This window comes from Ceratotherium simum, chromosome 11, assembly GCF_057802395.1.
Source record: "Ceratotherium simum simum isolate JZ-2026a chromosome 11, ASM5780239v1, whole genome shotgun sequence".
Lineage (NCBI taxonomy): Eukaryota > Metazoa > Chordata > Mammalia > Perissodactyla > Rhinocerotidae > Ceratotherium > Ceratotherium simum.
Window position 1 is genome coordinate 49,192,056 of NC_141910.1, and position 19,140 is coordinate 49,211,195.

The following is a 19,140-nucleotide window of genomic DNA, read 5'->3' on the forward strand; positions in this document are numbered from 1 at the left end:
GGGACAAGTGGATGCAGGAGACTCAGACAGTTGTAAGAGCCGAGTCCTGGAGTAAGAAAAACACATTTGGCCGACAGTTTGGTTCCAGTGCACAAGTAATTTGTTTGGCTTTTGATAGGAACAGGGACAGTTTGTTGAAACAGGAGGGAAAGCTGAATAAGTGGTAGGAAGAGGAAGTAGTTCTCTTCTGAATTTAGGGTGAGTAACGTCCAGGTTTGCTTGGGACTGAGAGGTTTCCCAGGATGCAGGACTTTCGGTGCTAAAACTGGGAAAGTCCTGGGCAAACCAGGATGGTTGGCCACCCTACTTCTGATTGATGAAATGAAAAGCAGCATCATCTGCTGGGAGTGAGAAGGGGATGAGGTTTAAGGTAAAGGAGAAGCTATATGAGATAATTCTCTATCTTAAAGATGGGAGAGCAGATTCACTAGGTTAACGTGGTATGATTTCTGAGCTTTGCTAACGGTCTGCTGAAATTTATGGGTATAATTTCAAAGTTCAAATGGTTGTATTTCTTTTCAGTCTCATTCAGCTGTTCAGGTGGAGGTACTGTGTTAAGTGAAAAGTTGGTTTCAACTATCGTTTCACTATGATGAAAGAAGAAAGGAGCAATGGAGTGAGGCCGTAGGCAAGGGGATGATTATAGTGATGGATCGTCAGGTCTCATGCTGGGTAAGAAGTTAAGAAAAGAGAGGATGAAGGACGTGGGAAAAGTGACTCCAAATCTGTTGAAGTCAACAGATTTCTAGGAGTGAACTGGAAAGATGGGAAGTAAAGAGAGTGGGATGCTTGAAATTGAGATTTTTGAGGTGGTGTAGTTACTGGTTATTGATATGATCATGGGAGTAGGGGGCTGGAGTGGATGGAAGGGAAAGGTCATTGGGTGTGGGAGTGATCACTCCGTGGATGTGATTTTAGTGATTAAGGCAGGTTTTGGTACTCATTTCTTTCTTTCTTTTTTTTTTGTGAGGAAGGTCAGCTCTGAACTAACATCTATGCCAACCCTCCTCTTTTTGCTGAGGAAGACTGGCCCTGCGCTAACATCCGTGCCCATCTTCCTCTACTTTATATGGGACGCCGCCACAGCATGGCCTGACAGGCAGTGCATCGGTGCGCTCCCGGGATCCGAACCCCGGGCCGCCAGCAGCGGAGCGTGCGCACTTAACTGCTATGCCACAGGGCCGGCCCCCTTGGCACTCATTTCTTTTTTTTTTTTTATAATTTTGTTTATTTATTTTTTCCCCCAAATCCCCAGTAGATAGTCGTATGTCATAGCTGCACATCCTTCTAGTTGCTGTATGTGGGACACGGCCTCAGCATGGCCGGAGAAGCGGTGCGTTGGTGCGTGCCTGGGATCCGAACCCGGGCCGCCAGCAGTGGAGTGTACGCACTTAACCGCTAAGCCACCGGGCCGGCCCTGTACTCATTTCTGATTACAAAAATATTCACTCATTTTCTTTTCATGTACTAACAGTTTTCTGTTTCTTGTTTTATTTTGTTTAACACTGCCTCAAATTTTGGATTGTATTGTTGTTGTTGTTCTAGAATGAAGAAGGTTGTGAATAAATAAGTAAATGGATGCAAATTTTGTTTAATCAGTACTTGGCCTTATCATCTGGCTTGCTAGAGACTTTGTAGTTGGTTAAGTTTCAAACATTAACATCTAAACTGATGATCCCACTGCCCATTAAACTATTTTAGTCCCAGCTAGGTTCAGTGAGGGCTTTGTGTCATGTATGGTTATCTATAGTACATTGCTTTGCTGACTCCAATTTTCCTCTTTCTGTTTTTATAGGACCGCAGCTGAATGCACAGCTAGAAGGTTGGCTTTCACAAGTACAGTCTACAAAAAGACCGGCTAGAGCCATTATTGCACCGTGAGTTTTAAGGATCTTTACCTAGAATCTTTCATATATTGACTATTAACGAAGAATGAGTATGTACAAGGTGAACTAAAAATTAAAAACTGATGCTATGTTGTGCTGAATAAATTATATTCAGTAATTTTCATGAATCCTGTTGCTTTCACATTAGCTCAAGGATAAAGGAATTGACTACTTTATTTTCTCAGGTGCAATATGTAATTTCAAAATTTATTTTTGGTAATAAAACTGACTTTTAAAGCAGAGGGTTGTTTACATTAGGTAAACTTGGTGATTTCAGTAGTAATTGGTATAAATGAATAAGTTCTATTTTAAACATTAAAAAGATCTATTTTAATCCAGATAATTTTTAATTTATAATGAAAAAGATTCATTAAGTATAATATGATGGCATATGGAGTAGCAACCAGTTTTTTGGGGGAGGCGTAGATTTTTTTTTTGTTTTGTTTTGTTTTGGTGAGGAAGATTAGCCCTGAGCTAACATCTGATGCCAATCCTCCTCTTTTTTGCTGAGGAAGATTGGCCCTGGGCTAACATCTGTGCCTGTCTTCCTTTACTTTATATGGGACGCCACCACAGCATGGCTTGACAAGCGGTGCATTTTTGCGCGCCAGGGATCCAAACCTGCCACCCTGGGCCGCGGAAGCGGAGTGCACACACTTAACTGCTACGCCACTGGGCCGGCCCCAGATTTTTTTTTAATGAAGAAAATCTGTGACTCTTTGTCTTTGAATGTTAGGGGGCTTTTTAGAACTGCAAGCTAGCAAATACACAGTTAATGATGTGTCTGTGTATGCTATGAATTCAGTTAACTTTGATTTGGTTTCTGGTGCTAACCTTCAGAATATGTTGTTTTAAGCACCTGTTAACATTTTTCTGAGAAGAGTAAAGGTTGGTGTTTGTGCCATTTCTCTCACAACAGTGTCTTTTATGTGACTTTTATTGAGTTAAGCTTGGTACCTTGGTAAATAGTAAATAGTGAAAATAATAATTACAACCACTTATTAAACAATATGAGAATTAAATGAGTGAATATACATAAAGAGCCTACATTAATGTTGGCACACAATAAGTATTCCATAAATGTTAAGTATTTTATGTGCCAAAAATTTGTTAAATACTCCATTTGTATGATCTAACTTGATCTCATTTAATAGATACAGGAGGCTGACTGTACCCCTTAGAAGTTGTGTGACATACAAGTTATTTGATGTCTTGTGCCTTTGTCTCATTGGTAAAATTGAAATAATAATAGTACTTCCATGTAGTTTTTTGATGATTAAATGAGCTAATCTTTATAAAACTTTTAGCATAATGACTTGCTATTATTTTTTTTAGTCATTCAGCAAATATGTACCAGACTAAATGCCAGGTACTCTTCTTTGTGCTGCTTTTTGAATAAATCAAAATTGCTACTCTCATGGTGCTTGAGCATTTTAGTACTTGGGGAAGACAGACAGTAAGCAATGAAATGATTATATTCTGTGTCAGGTGCTGATGGGTGCTAAGAAGAAAAGTAAAGCAAATCATAAGATTGAGAGTGACAGTATGAGTAGGGAGTTGCTAGTTTATATAGGATAGTAAGAGAATGTCTCTATGATAAGGTAACATTTGAACCTAAAAGATATGGGAGAGAAGTTATGCAGATACCCAGGGAAGGAGAGTTTCAGGTTGAGGAACAGCAAGCACAAAGGCTCTGGGGTGGGATATGCTTACTGTGTTTGAGGAAAAGCAGGGAGGCCAGTGTGGCTGGAGTGGCATGTGCGAGGGAAAGAGTAGAGGATGAGAGAGGCAGCAGGGGCTAGACATGGAGCACAGCTCTGTAGGCTGTCTTAAAAGCTTTGGTTTTTATTCCAAGTGACATGGTACATCATGAGAAATTTTGAGCAGAAAAGTGACATGAACTGACTTAGGTTTGAAAAAGATTACTCTTGCTGCTATATGGATGTTCTATGTTGTGGGAACAGGGAGTCCAGTTTAGGAGGCTTATTTCAACAGTACAGAAAAGAGATGACATAGTGGCTTTGAGTGGGGGCTAGTGGTGGAGGTAATGAGAAGCAGTGTGTTCCGGATATATTTTGAGGGTAGGACCAATAAAATAGAAGAGTCAAGGATGACTCTTAAGTTCTGGCCTGTGAAACTGGAAGGATGGCATTGCTTTTATACTGATAAGGGGCAGTTGGGGTGGAGATGGGGAGTAGATTTTGAAGTGCTTGTGTAGAATCTAGGATTTGATTTTGACTGTGTTAATGTTGAGATGCCTATTAGGTGTCTAAGTGGAGATTTCAAATGGGCACCTAGATTATTGAATCTAGAATACAGGGAAGAAGGGCCAGCTGTGTTGGTGTGTTTATCACACTTAAAATCTAAATAGGCTGTGGTTGCCTTTGGGAGTGAAATAAGATAGAGAAGAGGTTCAAGGAGTAAGCCCTTAGGCAAGCCAACTTTATATAGAGGTCAGGATGAAGATGAGCATTTGCAAAGGATATACTGAAGGAGGACCAGTGAGGAAGGAGGAAAACCAAGAGTGAGTGATGTCTTTGGCAGGCAAAAGGATGAAAAATGTGTCAGGGAGGAGAAAATGATCAGCTGTGTCAAATTCTGCCAATAGGTCAAATGAGATGGGGGCTAAGAATTGATAATTGGGGTTTGCGGTCTGAAGACTGCTGGTTACCTTGATAAGAGCACTTTCTGTGGAGTGGTGGAGATGAAAGCACGTTTGGAGGAGGTTCAAGAAGGAATTGGAGAGGAAATGAAGACAGTGAGTACAGATAGTTGTTTGAGGAATTTGCTATAAAATGTCAAGGAAATAGAGCAATGGGAATATGGTGTCAGGGAAAAATTTTTGTTTAAGGTGGGAGATATTAAAGTGTTTATAATGTTATGAAATGATCCAGTAGAGAAAGAGAAATTGATGCAGGGATAAGAGGAGAAGTTCGCATAAATGAGATCCTTGATTGGGTGAGAAACGGTGGATTAATAGTCATCTCTTTATGGTAACTCATGAGATAGATTCTATTGTCATTCCCATTACTTTGCTGGTATTTGACTAGTATTATGGTATGCTACCTTCCTACTTAAAACTTGTTGTAAATGTGGGAGCTGAGCTGAATCAACATATAATTAAGTTGAGGTTAGTTATTCGTGAAAAAGTAGTTAGACTTGTTTCCTTAGTTTTAAATTGAAATCATTGGCAGTGGCCTGGGAAATGAAATGTTTGAGCCTACGTTACAGCAAATACATTGATTTGTAAAAGATTTCCAAGTTACCTTAGGTTTCAAAATGGATGTTTGAAAATAGTTTTGTCTTTGGTGTATGTGTTTCTGTTATATAGTGACTTTGTAGTTATGTTTATGCATATATAGGCAATTTCTATTTTGTTAACATATGAAAACTTAAAATCTAGTCAAGTTTATCTTATTATGTGGTTTCCGGAAGTAATTATTTTTCTTTACAGAGTTACTCTTCTTTTTCCTGAGGCAGAAAAGCAACAACAAATATTTTATTGTAATATAGGCACAAAGGGTCTTTGTGAGAATATAGTTATATAGTAATTAGGAAACTTAAGATTTTAAGATTTCTGCTTTTATTTCAAATCAAGTGTATCAAAAACATACTTTAAATTTTATAAATTCTAGGTCTCTGGGACCAACTTTTCTTAGATTTTGCCTTCGTGGGCATAAATCATATAAGGGGAACCTTAAAAAACAAACTCAGAACCTAGATAGCACGCTTTTGAAAGTGCTTATACAGATTGCTCATTTTTATATTGATGTAGATTATATAGAATAATGTCATTATAGAGTAAATATTGACCCATAAACCAACTGTTGATTAATCTTAATGAATTCTAATCTATATGACAAATAGGCAGGCACATTTGGGGGATTCAAAAGAATTTAATTTGGTTAAAAATTATCCATTGATTAAATTTAGAACTACTTTACTGGGGCCGGCCCCGTGGCTTAGCGGTTAAGTGCACCCACTCCGCTACTGGCGGCCCGGCCCGGATCCCGGGCGCGCACCGATGCACCGCTTCTCTGGCCGTGCTGAGGCTGCGTCCCACATACAGCAACTAGAAGGATGTGCAACTATGACATACAACTATCTACTGGGGCTTTGGGGGAAAAAAAGGAGGAGGATTGGCAATAGATGTTAGCTCAGAGCCGGTCTTCTTCAGCAAAAAAAAAAAAAAGAGGAGGATTAGCATAGATGTTAGCTCAGGGCTGATCTTCCTTGCAAAAAAAAAAAAAAAAAAGAACTACTTTACTTATCTGGAGGCACAGGAGACAGTATGTGGCCCAGGGGTATATATTGAAATGATCTCATGAACTAGGGGTTCCAAAAGCTTTCCTACTATGACTGCCAGAAACCTTGATGACAAAATTGTTGTTTGTCTTGTAGTATGCAAGAATATCTCAGCAGCCCTTAGAATGGAGCAGTATGGATATGCATCACTTAAGAAATCTCTTATTGAATATAAAAATATAATCAGATAATTGGGGAGGAGGCTTATTTATATGATGAAATTGTTTTTTACTGTGAAGCAGATACAGTGAATATTGAAGCCCCCTTCATACATTTAAAATACAGTTCGATTTGTTAGTGGTTAACCTAGTAGGAGTAGGGTGGAGTAAAGGATACTTTCACTTTTCCTTGTATACCCTTCTTTATTGTTTGACTTTTTACTGTGTGCATGTATTACTTTTAATATAAAAACTAGTTGAAAAATTTTAAAAGCTAAGAAGCATTTACATAGAAGACCAGTTGGTATATAGTGAAGCATACCTGTAGAGTGCTACCAGTGAGACAATGCATCTTCATAAATTATATAGTTAATTTAAAGTTACTGGAGAGGCACAACTTCTTTATTTCTCATCCTTGTTTATATTAAGCAGTAGGTTATTCCTTGCAATATCTTAAATCCTGTGTATTCTAGCAGTATAAAAATCTCTATTTGAAACATTGTGGTTAGTTTATTCTTATTTGACTTGTATAACTTTAATAACTTTCCTTAGCTCGTAGTATTGTTTACTTAATATTTTGATAATTTCATTTATTTATTTTTTTCCCCCCAAAGCCCCAGTAGATAGTTGTATGTCATAGCTGCACATCCTTCTAGTTGCTGTATGTGGGATGCGGCCTCAGCATGGCCAGAGAAGCGGTGTGTCGGTGCGTGCCCGGGATCCGAACCCGGGCCGCCAGCAGCGGAGCGCGCGCACTTAACCGCTAAGCCACGGGGCCGGCCCTACTTAATATTTTGAGATTCTGTTTTGTAAAAGTAAAATATTCTGAACAATGACTATCTAACCTGTACATTTTTTTGATATAATCGTCTACTAATATTTTTTATTGAAGCCAGGAATCTTGAGGGCCATTGAGTAGTGCCTATGAAAGAAAAGAATAAAAGGCTAGGTGCAGCAAAATAAAATTGAGAGAGGCAATGTGGAGGCTGCTGCTTCTGCTGACTGTTTAGGGCCAGTTGTTGTTAAGCTTGATCCCAAATGTTCACAGATGTTTTTAAATTTAGTTTCTAGGTCATACCTTAGCTTAAATAGATCTTAGAGACTTTTCTTATTGCTGAAGGAGATCTTCTCGTTTCATCTGGTCCAATCTTATCATTTCATCTAGTCCAATCTATTTATTTTGCGTTTTTGCTGCTATTAAGTAGCACTAGGACTACGAGAACTTGACTTTGTTGAATCCAAGTAAGGCTCCTTTTATTATTCCCTATATCCTCTTTGATGAAAAGCCTCTCATAGATAGACTGTTGGCATTCACAGTTTATACTGTTCACATATAACTTTGAGGTTCTCAGAATGAACAAGTGAAAGTCCATGTCACGTAGTAATTGGTAATTTTCCGGATGTAGGAGTTTAAATTATACCACAGGGCAAGGTTGCTGTGTGGGAAACTGTGACTTAACCAGTAAATGATCATGGATAGTGGCCTTGCATCCTCACTTGATTGTAGCTCTGTGGGGGGCACAGAAATTCTGGAGGGTTAGGAACTGGTCTTGTTGATGTAAAGGGTCTGCTGTGTAGGAGTAAAGGGAGAAGCAAAAGTACTCCCTGTTAAAAGAAGGATCCATTTTTAGAGGTATGGTTTTAGCCTAATGACAAATTATAGGTATTAAAAGTATAATTTGCTATTTGCCTTCATGAAAAGTTACACTGGGAACCAGAGTAACCAGGAAAAGCTAGGGATGACTTTGTATTAAGGATTTTAAGAGCTTTTAAAAGACTGACTGGGACACACTTTAATGATGCATAGTCACATATCTGTAGAGCTCAAATGTTGATTGCTCTTCTGGCTATTATGCACGAAAGAAAAAACCTTAGATGTTCCCTTAGTGAAGGCTTCTTTTTTTTGAGTGATTCCTTAATGAAACCTTGTTTCCACATACAAGTAGAATCATAGATTCTATTAGCAAGAGAAGGGTAAAGGAACAGAGGATCAGTGGTGAGATTTGATAATTATTACTATGGTTTTCTTCATATCATATATCTGGGCCAGGATAAAGTAAAGTATTAGAAATTCTCTTCTTTGTCTATGATCTTGGTCCCTTCATGAAGTGGAGTTCCTTATGATGGGGGTTAAGAGGGTTGATATACTTAATGATTTAAAAAAAAAAATACTCTGCAATGTATTCTCTATCAAAGTTAAGACTCTCCTTCTCTTTTTGCAACTATTTTGTCTTGCTTCAAGTAGACTTTTTATGCCTCCAACTTCAGAAAGGACTAAAATCATGAAATCTGAGTTCTACTATAAAACATATTTACCTCAGTTAATCGTGTTTTCAAAACTATCATCCTCCCCTGTAGTCTTATAGGATATATGATTCTGTGAGTATTCTTCTAGGTTTTAGGCTTGTTGCTTTTGCTACTCCGTGGACTCCTTCCCTTCTTCCTTCAAATATGTAAAGGTCTCTTTTGGTGGTTAGTAATGGGTTTTGGAGCCTCTACTGGGGCTCCAAATAAGTCCTGGGGTGGCTAATTACTATCTCTGTGACCTTGAGCAAGTTTCTTAACCTTTCTCCTTTCATTTCTTCACCTGTAAAATGAGAAAAATAATAATTCCTATCTTATAGGGTTGGTGTGAGGATTAAATGAGTTAATGCTTTGAGTTACATAGAAGAGTGTTTGACACTTAGTAAGTCCTCAGTAAACGTTAGTTATTACCATTGTCTTAACTACCTTCCTCCTCCTCCTCATCCCCCTACATCTGCTTGGTCACTAAGATATGTCAGTTTTTCTTTTTAGACTCTAGAGCATTCATTTCTCATTTCCCACTGGCACTGACACCGTTCTAGACCATGATATTGCTACCTCGTGCCACAATTTCCAAGAGAGCTTCACTTCACTTAACCTCCTGCCTCTAATCTGTGCTTATGTTTTTCATTACTGGACTAATAACAGTTTCGTATTGTCACTCCCCTGTCAAGAGCATACAGCAGTTTTTCAGTAACTTGTTTCATCAAGCCCAGATTCCTCTGTCTCACTCTTGCTAAGCATTACTCTCTTGTTCCACTCAGGCCAGTCTCATACTTTCTCATCTACATCACACACTTGGACATCTGCTCATGTTCTTCCTTTGGCCTTTATGCCTTTCCTTTGGGCCCTTACCCTTCTACTCTTACTATTTCTGTCCTACCCATACTTCAAGAATCCAACGTTTCTAAGAAGCCTTTCTGGCTTTTAAGAACTGATCTTGGGTAGCAACAGGATTGGTAAAACTGGGAGAGACTCAGACAGGAATGACAGGTTGATTTAGAGATAAGAGTATGGATTGGGGGTCAGGGCCTTTAAATTCAAAAATGGCAAATAGGAACTAAAGTCTGCAAAGCAGGTCTAAGAGGGAAGGACTAGTTTAAGGTATAAGAATTGGTAGTGGAGAGATGGGATGTGAGTAACAACTGAGAGCAAAGCATTGTTGAAAATCTGAGATGGCATTCAGGTTTGAGACAGACCAGGGCAGATCCAGATGGATCAGATGGTTTTTAAGGTCCACATGGCCAGGCAAGATAGCATATTTCTGAATTGACAAGAGGAGCCAGTAATGTTAAGATCAGAAACAGGAGTTAGAAATCTGAAGCAGTCAGTATTAGGGTCTCGGGCACTGGAAGATTGGGGACATAACCAATAAAATAGAGCCCCTGGTTAGGTTAGAGTATCACGATCAGTACAGGATGACAGCAAAACTGAATTTGCTGAGTCATAGAACAACTTACATTTCCTTCTGGCTAAGATTAGAACTGGGTTGTGAGAATAATGCTATATTGAGACAACTTGATAGGCTCCCTTGCCAGAGGTATAAGGATAGAGTGACTACATTAATCCGACCAATAAAGCCTTCAGAGATTTCAGTGTGCTTAGTGTACATCCCATATTACTTAACTCTTGATTGAGCACACTACTGTCTTGTGTTGCTGTGACTGACTTAAGTAAATCTCTCTTTCTCCATTCATATCTTAACCTAGTTCAAATGAGGACCATTTTAAAAACAGAGCTTTATTGTGGTATGATTAACATATAGCTGCATATATTTAAAGTGTACAATTTGATAAGTTTGAAATACGTATACACCTGTGAAACCATCACCACAATTAAGATAATGAACATATTCATCATCCTCAAAAGTTTTGTTGTGCCCTTTTGTAATTCTTCTTTTCTGCATTTCTCTGCTCCTTCTCCCCTCCCACATTCACTGATTTACTTGCTGTCACTATACATTAGTTTTTATCTTCTAGAGTTATTAAATAGAGTAATACAGTATAAACTCCTTCTGTCTGGCTTCTCTCACTCAGCATATTTCTTTATTTATTTTTACCTTTTTTTTTTAGCATAATTATTTTGAGTGTGTCAATAGTTGATTACTTTCTGTTGCCAAAGAGTATTTCATTGTATGGTTATACCTCCATTTGTTTATCCATTCACCTTTTTAGGGACATTTTGTTGATTCTAGTTTTTGGCTATTGCAAATGCAACTGGGATGAACATTTGTGTACAAATCTTTGTGTGGACATAATGCTTGCTTTCTTTTTTTTTTTTTTTGTGAGGAGGACACTAGCCCTGAGCTAACATCCAATGCCAATCCTTCCCTTTTTTCTTGAGGAATATTGGCCCTGGGCTAACATCTGTGCCCATCTTCCTCTACTTTATATAGGACGCCACCACAGCATGGCCTAACAAGCGGTGCGTTGGTGCGTGCCCAGGATCTGAACCTGTGAACCCTCGGCCGCTGCAGCGGAGCGCGTGCACTTAACCGCTGCGCCACCGGGCGGGCCCCAATGCTTTCATTTTTTTAGGAGTGAAATAGCTGAGTCAGATGGTAGGAGCATGTTTAACTTTTTAAGAAATTGCTAAACTGTTTTTCAAAGTAGTTATACCGTTTTACATTTCCACAAGTACGGGCTGAGTTTCAGTTCTACATCCTTGCCGCACTTGGTATGGTCACTCTTTTTAATTTTAGCTATTCTGGTGTGTGTTTAGTGGTAGCTCCTTGTAGTTTCAGTTTGCCTTTCCTTAATGACTAAATGATGTTGAGCATTCTTTTGTGTGCTTATGTGCCATCCCAATGTATTCTTTGATCAAGTATCCATTCACATCTTATTTAAAAAAATGTTTTTAATTGTGGTTAAATACACATAACATAAAATTTACCATCTTAACTATTCTAACTATATAAACAGTTAGTAGTGTCAAGTATATTTACACTATTGTTCAACCAGTCTTCAGAGCTCTTTTCATCTTGCAAAAGTCACCTATTTTTTAAAAATATTAGGTTGTTTGTTTTGAAATTTCTTTGTATATTTAGATACAAATTTCTTTTATCCGATACATGCTTTACAAATATTTCCTCCCAGTTTGTGTCTTGTCTTTTCAGTTTACTGCACATCTTGAAATCAGCGATGGTGGGACAGATCTACTCCATATAAATTGGCAAAATGCTGCAAATCAGGGCTTTATTTTTTGTTGATTGTCTATACTTAAGAAAGTAATGGGGAAAAGTTAATAATGCAGATTAAACTTAAAATTATGTTGTATCTGTAGCCTTTACATTGTGAATAGCACAAAAAAGTGAGGAAGGAAATATTCTTTCTAGTATTTGAAAGCTATTATCTAATCAGAAAAGAAGTCATTCAAGTCATTGTCGAATGAGGGCAGTTCAGGCATGTGTTGATGCACTCTTGTCAGTTGCAATCATTGGTTGGCTATGGATAAGAGAGTTCAGCTAAAATCAGTGAAAGCATTCTGTGACAATCAATTGACTGTGGAATTTGCAATAAAGAGTATATTTTTTTCATTATTTGTAAATTGTGTGATATATATCTTTTTATTTCAGTAAAATTTGTAATAAGCTTATGTACCTATGTATATGTATACATTTTTTTTTCTGCAGAGCCAATTGTTAAACATTTGTCAGCATACCGTGGGCCACACACTAATAAGTAAGCACTAAGGGAAGTGTTTCTAGACTCATGTAACTGGAATGAGTCAAGAAAGAAAAACGAGGTCTGGGAACAAGTCATTCTATAGATGTTAAGAGAACCAATCTAATGCTAAGACCAGAGGATGAAAAGGCTGAATAGATAGCGAGAGAAAATGAAAGACATAATATACAGAAGGCCGAGTCAATTCTCTTACCACTAAAGACACAGAGGGAAAGGAATTGATAGTTGTGGGATATTTGCTTTGGTCTGATTTGACTTGCTCTTGGTCCTACCATTGTTATGTAATAAGTCTGCTAAAGGTATTGAAGAGCAATATTAAAAACTCATTAGTGTTACATTAGTACCTTCAAGTAATCTTTGAGTATCTCCAAATCTAATTTTCTTTCAGACCAAAAAAATTACAGAATACTTTTAAAATTTAAAATTGGAACACAGAACCATTATGTGTCCCCTATTCTAGAAATTGCATCGTTAGCTCCATTACTTTTTAATCTATATGCTCAATTCTGTTGTGTTTACTATAGTTATTATATTTCTTTCAAAAGTTCTTTTTTTCAGAATATCTTGATTTTGAATCTGATGATTAAGTTTAAAAATATTTTGTTTTGTAGCCATGCAGGATATACATACTGTGGGTCTTGTGCTGCTCATGCTTACAAACAAGTGGATCCATCTATTACGTAAGTAATATAGTTAGATACCATTTTGTTTAAGTGGGAGAAGATTGGGACTTATAATTGCTTTGTCACTGAAGTAATTTGTTTTGCATACTTATTGTTGTTATAATCTCAATTTCATTAGGAATTTGACTTTTTATAAATTTAGTTAAACCTTTTATAGGTTATGAGTAAAGCTTTTATAGGTTATGAAAAGCTTTAATACTGTTTTTTGTCTGAACATTTAGTTTTTATCTTCCCTTTGGTAAAATGTTTAGTTTTGGAAATGTTAGAAGGTTAACGTGATATTGTGATTTATAAGAAATATATATTTGGTCATTCAGGTGACCAAAATACATTTCTCATATGTATTTGGTCTTCATCCACAGTTCCTGGCTCACAGCTCCCAAAACCCTTCGAATTTCCTAAGTGTTGTTATGCCAGTGAGGTGACTTTTGGACCCCACCTAAGGATGGGGGTTGGTTGCCAGGAGAACCAACCATGTGATTAGAGGATCAGAACTTTCAGTCCCACTCCTAGACTTCCAGGGAGGGGAGAGAGTCTGGAGGTTGAATCAGCTGCCAATGGCCAGTTATTTAATCAATCATGACAATGTAACTGGAAGTCAGACTTCCAGTTATAAAATTAATAAGTCATGAGGATGTAATGTACAGCATAGGGAATATAGTCAATAATATTGTAATAATTTTGTATGGTGACAATAACTAGACTTGTTGTGGTAATCATTTCATAATGTATATAAATATTAAATCATTCTGATGTATACCTGAAATTAATAGGATATTGTATGTCAATTATACTTAAACTAAAAAACAAAAGTAATGGAGGAATGCTTAATGTGAAAAAAATCATGACTATGTAATGCAGCCTCTATAAAAACCTAAAAGGACAGGGTTTGGAGAGCTTCCAGGTTGGTGAACACATGGAGATCTGAGGGAGAGTGGTGCACATGGAGAGGGCATGGAAGCTCCATGCCCTTTCCCCATATCTTGCCCTATGCATCTCTTCCAACTGCCTGTTCCTGAGTTATATCTTTTTATAATAAACTGGTGATCTAGTAAGTAAAACGTTTCTGTGAGTTTTATGAGCCACTCTAGCAATTAATCAAACCCAAGGAGTGAGTCATGGGAACCTCCAGTGTGTAGCAGGTGGGTCAGAAGCACAGGTAACAACTTGGCCTTGTGACTGACATCTGAAGTGGGGGTCGGAGGTGAGCAGTCTTATGGGACTGAGCCCTCAACCTGTGGAGTCCGATGCTCTCTCTGGGTAGATAGTGTCAGAACTGAGTTGACTTGTTAGATGTCCTGCTGATGTCCGAGAATTGCTTGTTGGAGGTGTGGGGGACTCCTCGCTCCCCACATTGGCATTGGTCCAGGAACACTAGCAGTTAAATATTTTGGTTTTTAATTTTTCTTTGGAAATCTGGAGATGAGCATTTTTAAGAAAAATGCAAAGCCTTTTTGTTCAATTTTAATCACTTTATAATTTAGAATTCTTTATTATACTTGTTAAGTTGTGGTTAATGAAAGAAGAATAATTTCTCATTGACAGGATAAGGTACCTGAATTATTTCAGAATTCAACAGTGAATTTAATATGGTGTTTGAAGCATATTAACTCTTAATAATTCACTGACAGCTCTGAAATTAGCTATAAGTATAGAGAAATAATCTTCCTGGCAAATTGAGACTGATTGAGTAGTATATACTACTTTCTAAAGTCAGAAACTTGTGAACTCTTAAAAGCTTAGTATACTACTCTAGAGAGTAGTAATAAGAAATAAGTAAGTAATAAGTAATATTACTCTAGAGAGTAATAAGAAACTTGTGAACTTTCAAAAGCTTCTGTTGGAAATAGCCACCGAAATTACTTAATTGGCTGACCGGCATTTTATTTAAATGGTTTATTCACTGTATGTGAACTAGTGTCAGGGTCCAGTCTGTATTGCCAGTTGTACACAGAGTATGAATAGATAAATCGATCATCTTAGTTTTGTCAAATGTTGATTGTTAGGTTAGACCTGTACTCTTAGAGATGAAGCATAATCATTTCAAAAGAGGTAACTCACAGCAGCCATGAGTTTAAAAAGAAAATCTCACCATGCTCTTTTGCCTTTGGGCAATTTGTTCAAATTTTTAAAACAAAAGAGCTGCTCTGCCTGTCACAGCACGGCTTGATGAGTGGTGTGTAGGTCCGCGCCTGGGATCTGAACCTGTGCCACCAGAGCAGAGCACGGCGAACTTAACCAATACGCCACTGGGCCGGCCCCAAGAGCTGCTCTTTTTTGTTTTTATGTAGTATGTCTGCACATTGTATCATATCTTTGGTGAAAATTATTTTTAGTAACTTTTTAATAGTAAATAAAATGATAGTGTTGCCAAATTTTGAGGTTTTTAGCCCTGCCTCATTTATGATGTTTTGAGGGGTGTCTTTAACAAATATTTCTTGTTACATATTAAATATACAATTTTAAATATTTTTTTCATGAATAAGAGCAAATAGATATTAGATTGGAAAGATTTTCAGAAGCTTCTTGTATTTGATCCTGGGCCCATCAACCAGCTATAATCAAAGTTAGTTTATATAGCAGCCTTTTCCAAACCTTTTTTATTTGGCAGAATTTTTGTTGATGATGTTAGGTGCCGGAAGGGTACTTTGAATTAAATTTAGCCTAAGAATACATAGAGAGGTATAGAGCCTATATAGGTAGAAATGGAAAGCGTGTATTAAATAAATTGATGGAAAGAAGGGAAGAGAGCAAAGGACTAAGAAAAAGTGATAAAGGAGATTAGTAAAAAGAGAGGCAAATGATGGATGATGATGTGATCAACTTATTTTTGTAATTAATATATAATAATTGGATTCTGAATAAATAAATTTGAAGGTCTGTGTTAAAAATAACAATTGACAGTTATAGTTGTATTGTCTTGAAAGTGGCCCTCCATGACATTTGCAGTGTCTTCAGAGTGCTTTGAGAAAATAGAGAAAGAACATCCTTTTGGAAACTATAAGTATAGAGAAAAAATAACAGTCCAAGAGAGAAGGTTAAATTCTATACTACCAGCTTCCATTCTTACCTTCCACACTAATCCATTCTCTACATGTTAACCAGGATCATCTTTTGTACTGTCTTGCACTTTGAATGGATCTTTTACCTTTGCGTGATTTTGTGATATCTTGTGTGGAACATATGGAACGTATTTGTTCATTGAGTTATGCAGATCTTTCAAATGTTGACATTTCATCATACAATATCAAAAAATCACATTTGTTAATATCACCACCAATTTCATCAGAAAAATCTTTAATTATTGGCAAGCTGTCAATCTCACAGTGTTAGAAGTTTTGCAAAAATCTAATTTTCACTTAAAAGCTTTGATTTTATCATTGGCAACAAATATGTCAAATGTTTTCTCTGAAGTGGCAGGCTCATTTTGTTCATTTTCTAGAAAATTTCTGCCAGATACCTAAATTGGAATAACCATAATTTGTCTACAGTCATTTTTTGAAGTAAAAATTGTGTTCCATGAAAAAAATGTCTAGTTTAGCTCACAACTAAAGTCACGCAAGTGCTTTTCCCTGAGACATACTTCTGTGTGCAGTGAAAGTGCTTTACGCGTTTATCACAACAAATTGAATGCATTTTGTCATATAGAATATTTTTATAAAACTGTACTCAAAGTTCAAGATTTAATGAAATTAGGTGAAACTGGCCTTTTAAGAAAAAACATGGTGTGAGTGAAGGTGAAGAATACATGACCACTGGTACGTTTTGATTTAATTACCTTCAAATTTACCCAGCTTCACTTTTGTACCGTAAGTGCAAATGTCAACAGTGAAAAAGGTACATAACTTCTTTGTATTATTATGAAGATAGTTTTGATTTTGTGCACTGCTTGAAAGGTTCTTGAGGAATCCACAGTTCACACTGAGAACTGATATAGGGTGATTGGATTTAGATTGTGGATAAGGTGTTGGGAAAGGAATCTGAGGAAATGATTTTTAAGCCAAGCAAAAGGAACAATAGCATGTGTGAAAGCTTTGAAGTAGGCAAAGTGTCATCAAGGAACTATAAGACGACCAGTATACATAAAGTATTGTGATCGAGGGAGGAAGCGTAATACAAGAGGGGGCCAGTTCATTTGAGACTTTAGAACCCGTTTTAGTGATTTTGGAATTTATCCTCTGACCGTGAAAAGCCCTTGATAGACTTTTAAGCAAGGGAGTGTTGTGATCTGTTGTATGTTTCAAAAAAGAGCACTCTGGCTGTTTAAGGAATTTAAAAAATGATACATTAAATTCTTTTCCATATTTATAGTTGCAAAGTCTTTTCCTATTATTAAAACTGTAATTAAGAACCAGAACTCAAGATGTACTTAGTAACTTGATTTTAATTCATATCTTTCAGAAAGCTTTGCAGGGCAGAAAAAGAGAGCAAAAAGGAATCTTCTTTGGGGCCACATGACATTTTTATTCTTGAGTTAAAATATCTCCGCTTGCTATGAAACACTTAAAAAATTGCTTGTGTTCTATTACTTAGAATAAGTAATTGAATATTTATGAGGGCAGATACTCAGGTAACTTAATGTGTTGGGTGCATAGACTACACTCATCACAGTAAGTAACTCCACAAATGCGAATTCTCTGGAGATATATGTGAACTATGTTTATTTCTAAAAGAATGCCTACTGATTTTTTTCCATTTTTTCATATTAAAGGCTTGTTTTATATGTATGGCAACAGTAATGATATGCTAATATTTCAAAGTTACTCCTTTAAAGACAAAGCACCTTGCAATTAATTAAAGGGAGAGAAAGTGGCATTGTTTCCAATGCCTATGTTACTCATTTCTCTCTAAAATATTCCTATGCCTTGGTGTTTATGGATCTAGCAAACTAGCAAAGAAAGAAAATGCATTATCTTTTATTTATACAGTTTTCTTTTTGTTAGCATATAGCTAACAAAGAGACCCATTTTGAGATTACTGCTGGTTTAATATGCACTTTTTTTTTTTTCTTTTCAACAAACCTAGCCTTTTTTGGTTTGTTTTTGGATACATCACATTTAAGGGTTTTATGTGGATGGGACCTAAACCTCTTTTTTCTTGTTATCTCTTTTAACCAAATGTGGAACTTCGCTGTGTTGCCTTTGGATGAGTTACTGCCAAACTGGAAAGAATCTGTTTGGTACACAGTTGGATAATTCAGACTGCTGGGAGCTCTTTTCCCCATCAGTCTTCATCTTTTCATCTAGGTTGGGTCTGACAAAAAGGCAAGCAAGGTAAATAGTCAGGTATTAAAGGAGGCAATTAGGCTGTCCAAGACAACCTCGGGTGTTTATTTCTGTAGTAGTGCTCATCTTTTGGCCACTGTTAGAACCTTGTTACACTTACCTATGAAATGTATCTATGCCTTGAATTTAGATTGATATTTTAAAAGTTATTTCATATTTTAATTATGTATTGTGGATTTCCCAGGAGTGTTGTGACTTTAAATATTCTGTCCCTTTCTCTTTTCATAGAAATGCATTCCTCAGTCGTAAAAATGCCTTTTTTTCATACTTGATTCTTGGTTCATATAATACCTGTCCTCAGGCAAATCACTTAAACACTCAGAGTTATTATTATATATGTCCCACATTAGACTTCAATTTAAAAAATTGTGATGATATTTATGTGCTGTTAAGATAGGAGAACTTAGTGGTATCTCTTTTGTTCATTTAGGAATCTATAGATTTGATCTTTTTTTATGAAATGTTTATTGAGTTGTTCATAGAGGTGATGACAAGAAGTGAGTAATTGGAGGGGGAGGAGGAGGAAAAGAGATTATGTGTCTGACTAGAAATGGTGTGTGGATGAAGTGTTATATGTTTGCTATGTGTGATAACTTGAGGAGGTTTGGGGACTCTAAACGGGTAATTGCTTTTTCTTTATCACATCTTTCTTACCCCTCAACCCCCCATATAGCAAGTACCATGTAGCAGACAAAAGTTTGATTTTCCTAGATGTAATAGAATTTTATCAAAATAAGTATATTGCTAAATCACACATTCCTTGGCCTGCAAGTTTTTGATATGAAAGAACTAGCTCATGTGTCAGTCTTTGTCCATTAATTGAGCAATGAGTAGTA

General features: G+C 36.8%; 1 protein-coding gene across 5 annotated transcripts in view; it reads left to right on the forward strand.

The window, feature by feature from the left end:
• Window positions 1-19,140, forward strand: part of MEMO1 (mediator of cell motility 1) — a 150,413-nt gene that overhangs the window by 73,763 nt on the left and 57,510 nt on the right. For 4 of the 5 annotated variants that reach the window (XM_087436952.1, XM_004418167.3, XM_087436950.1 and 1 more), the window contains exons 2-3: window positions 1,796-1,877; window positions 12,948-13,016. In XM_087436952.1, coding sequence (XP_087293078.1) covers window positions 12,950-13,016 — 67 coding nt within the window. In that variant the 5' untranslated portion in view covers window positions 1,796-1,877; window positions 12,948-12,949. Of the gene's footprint in view, window positions 1-541; window positions 673-1,795; window positions 1,878-12,947; window positions 13,017-19,140 lie in introns of those variants that run through there. The other variant, XM_087436949.1, reaches the window with a different exon arrangement.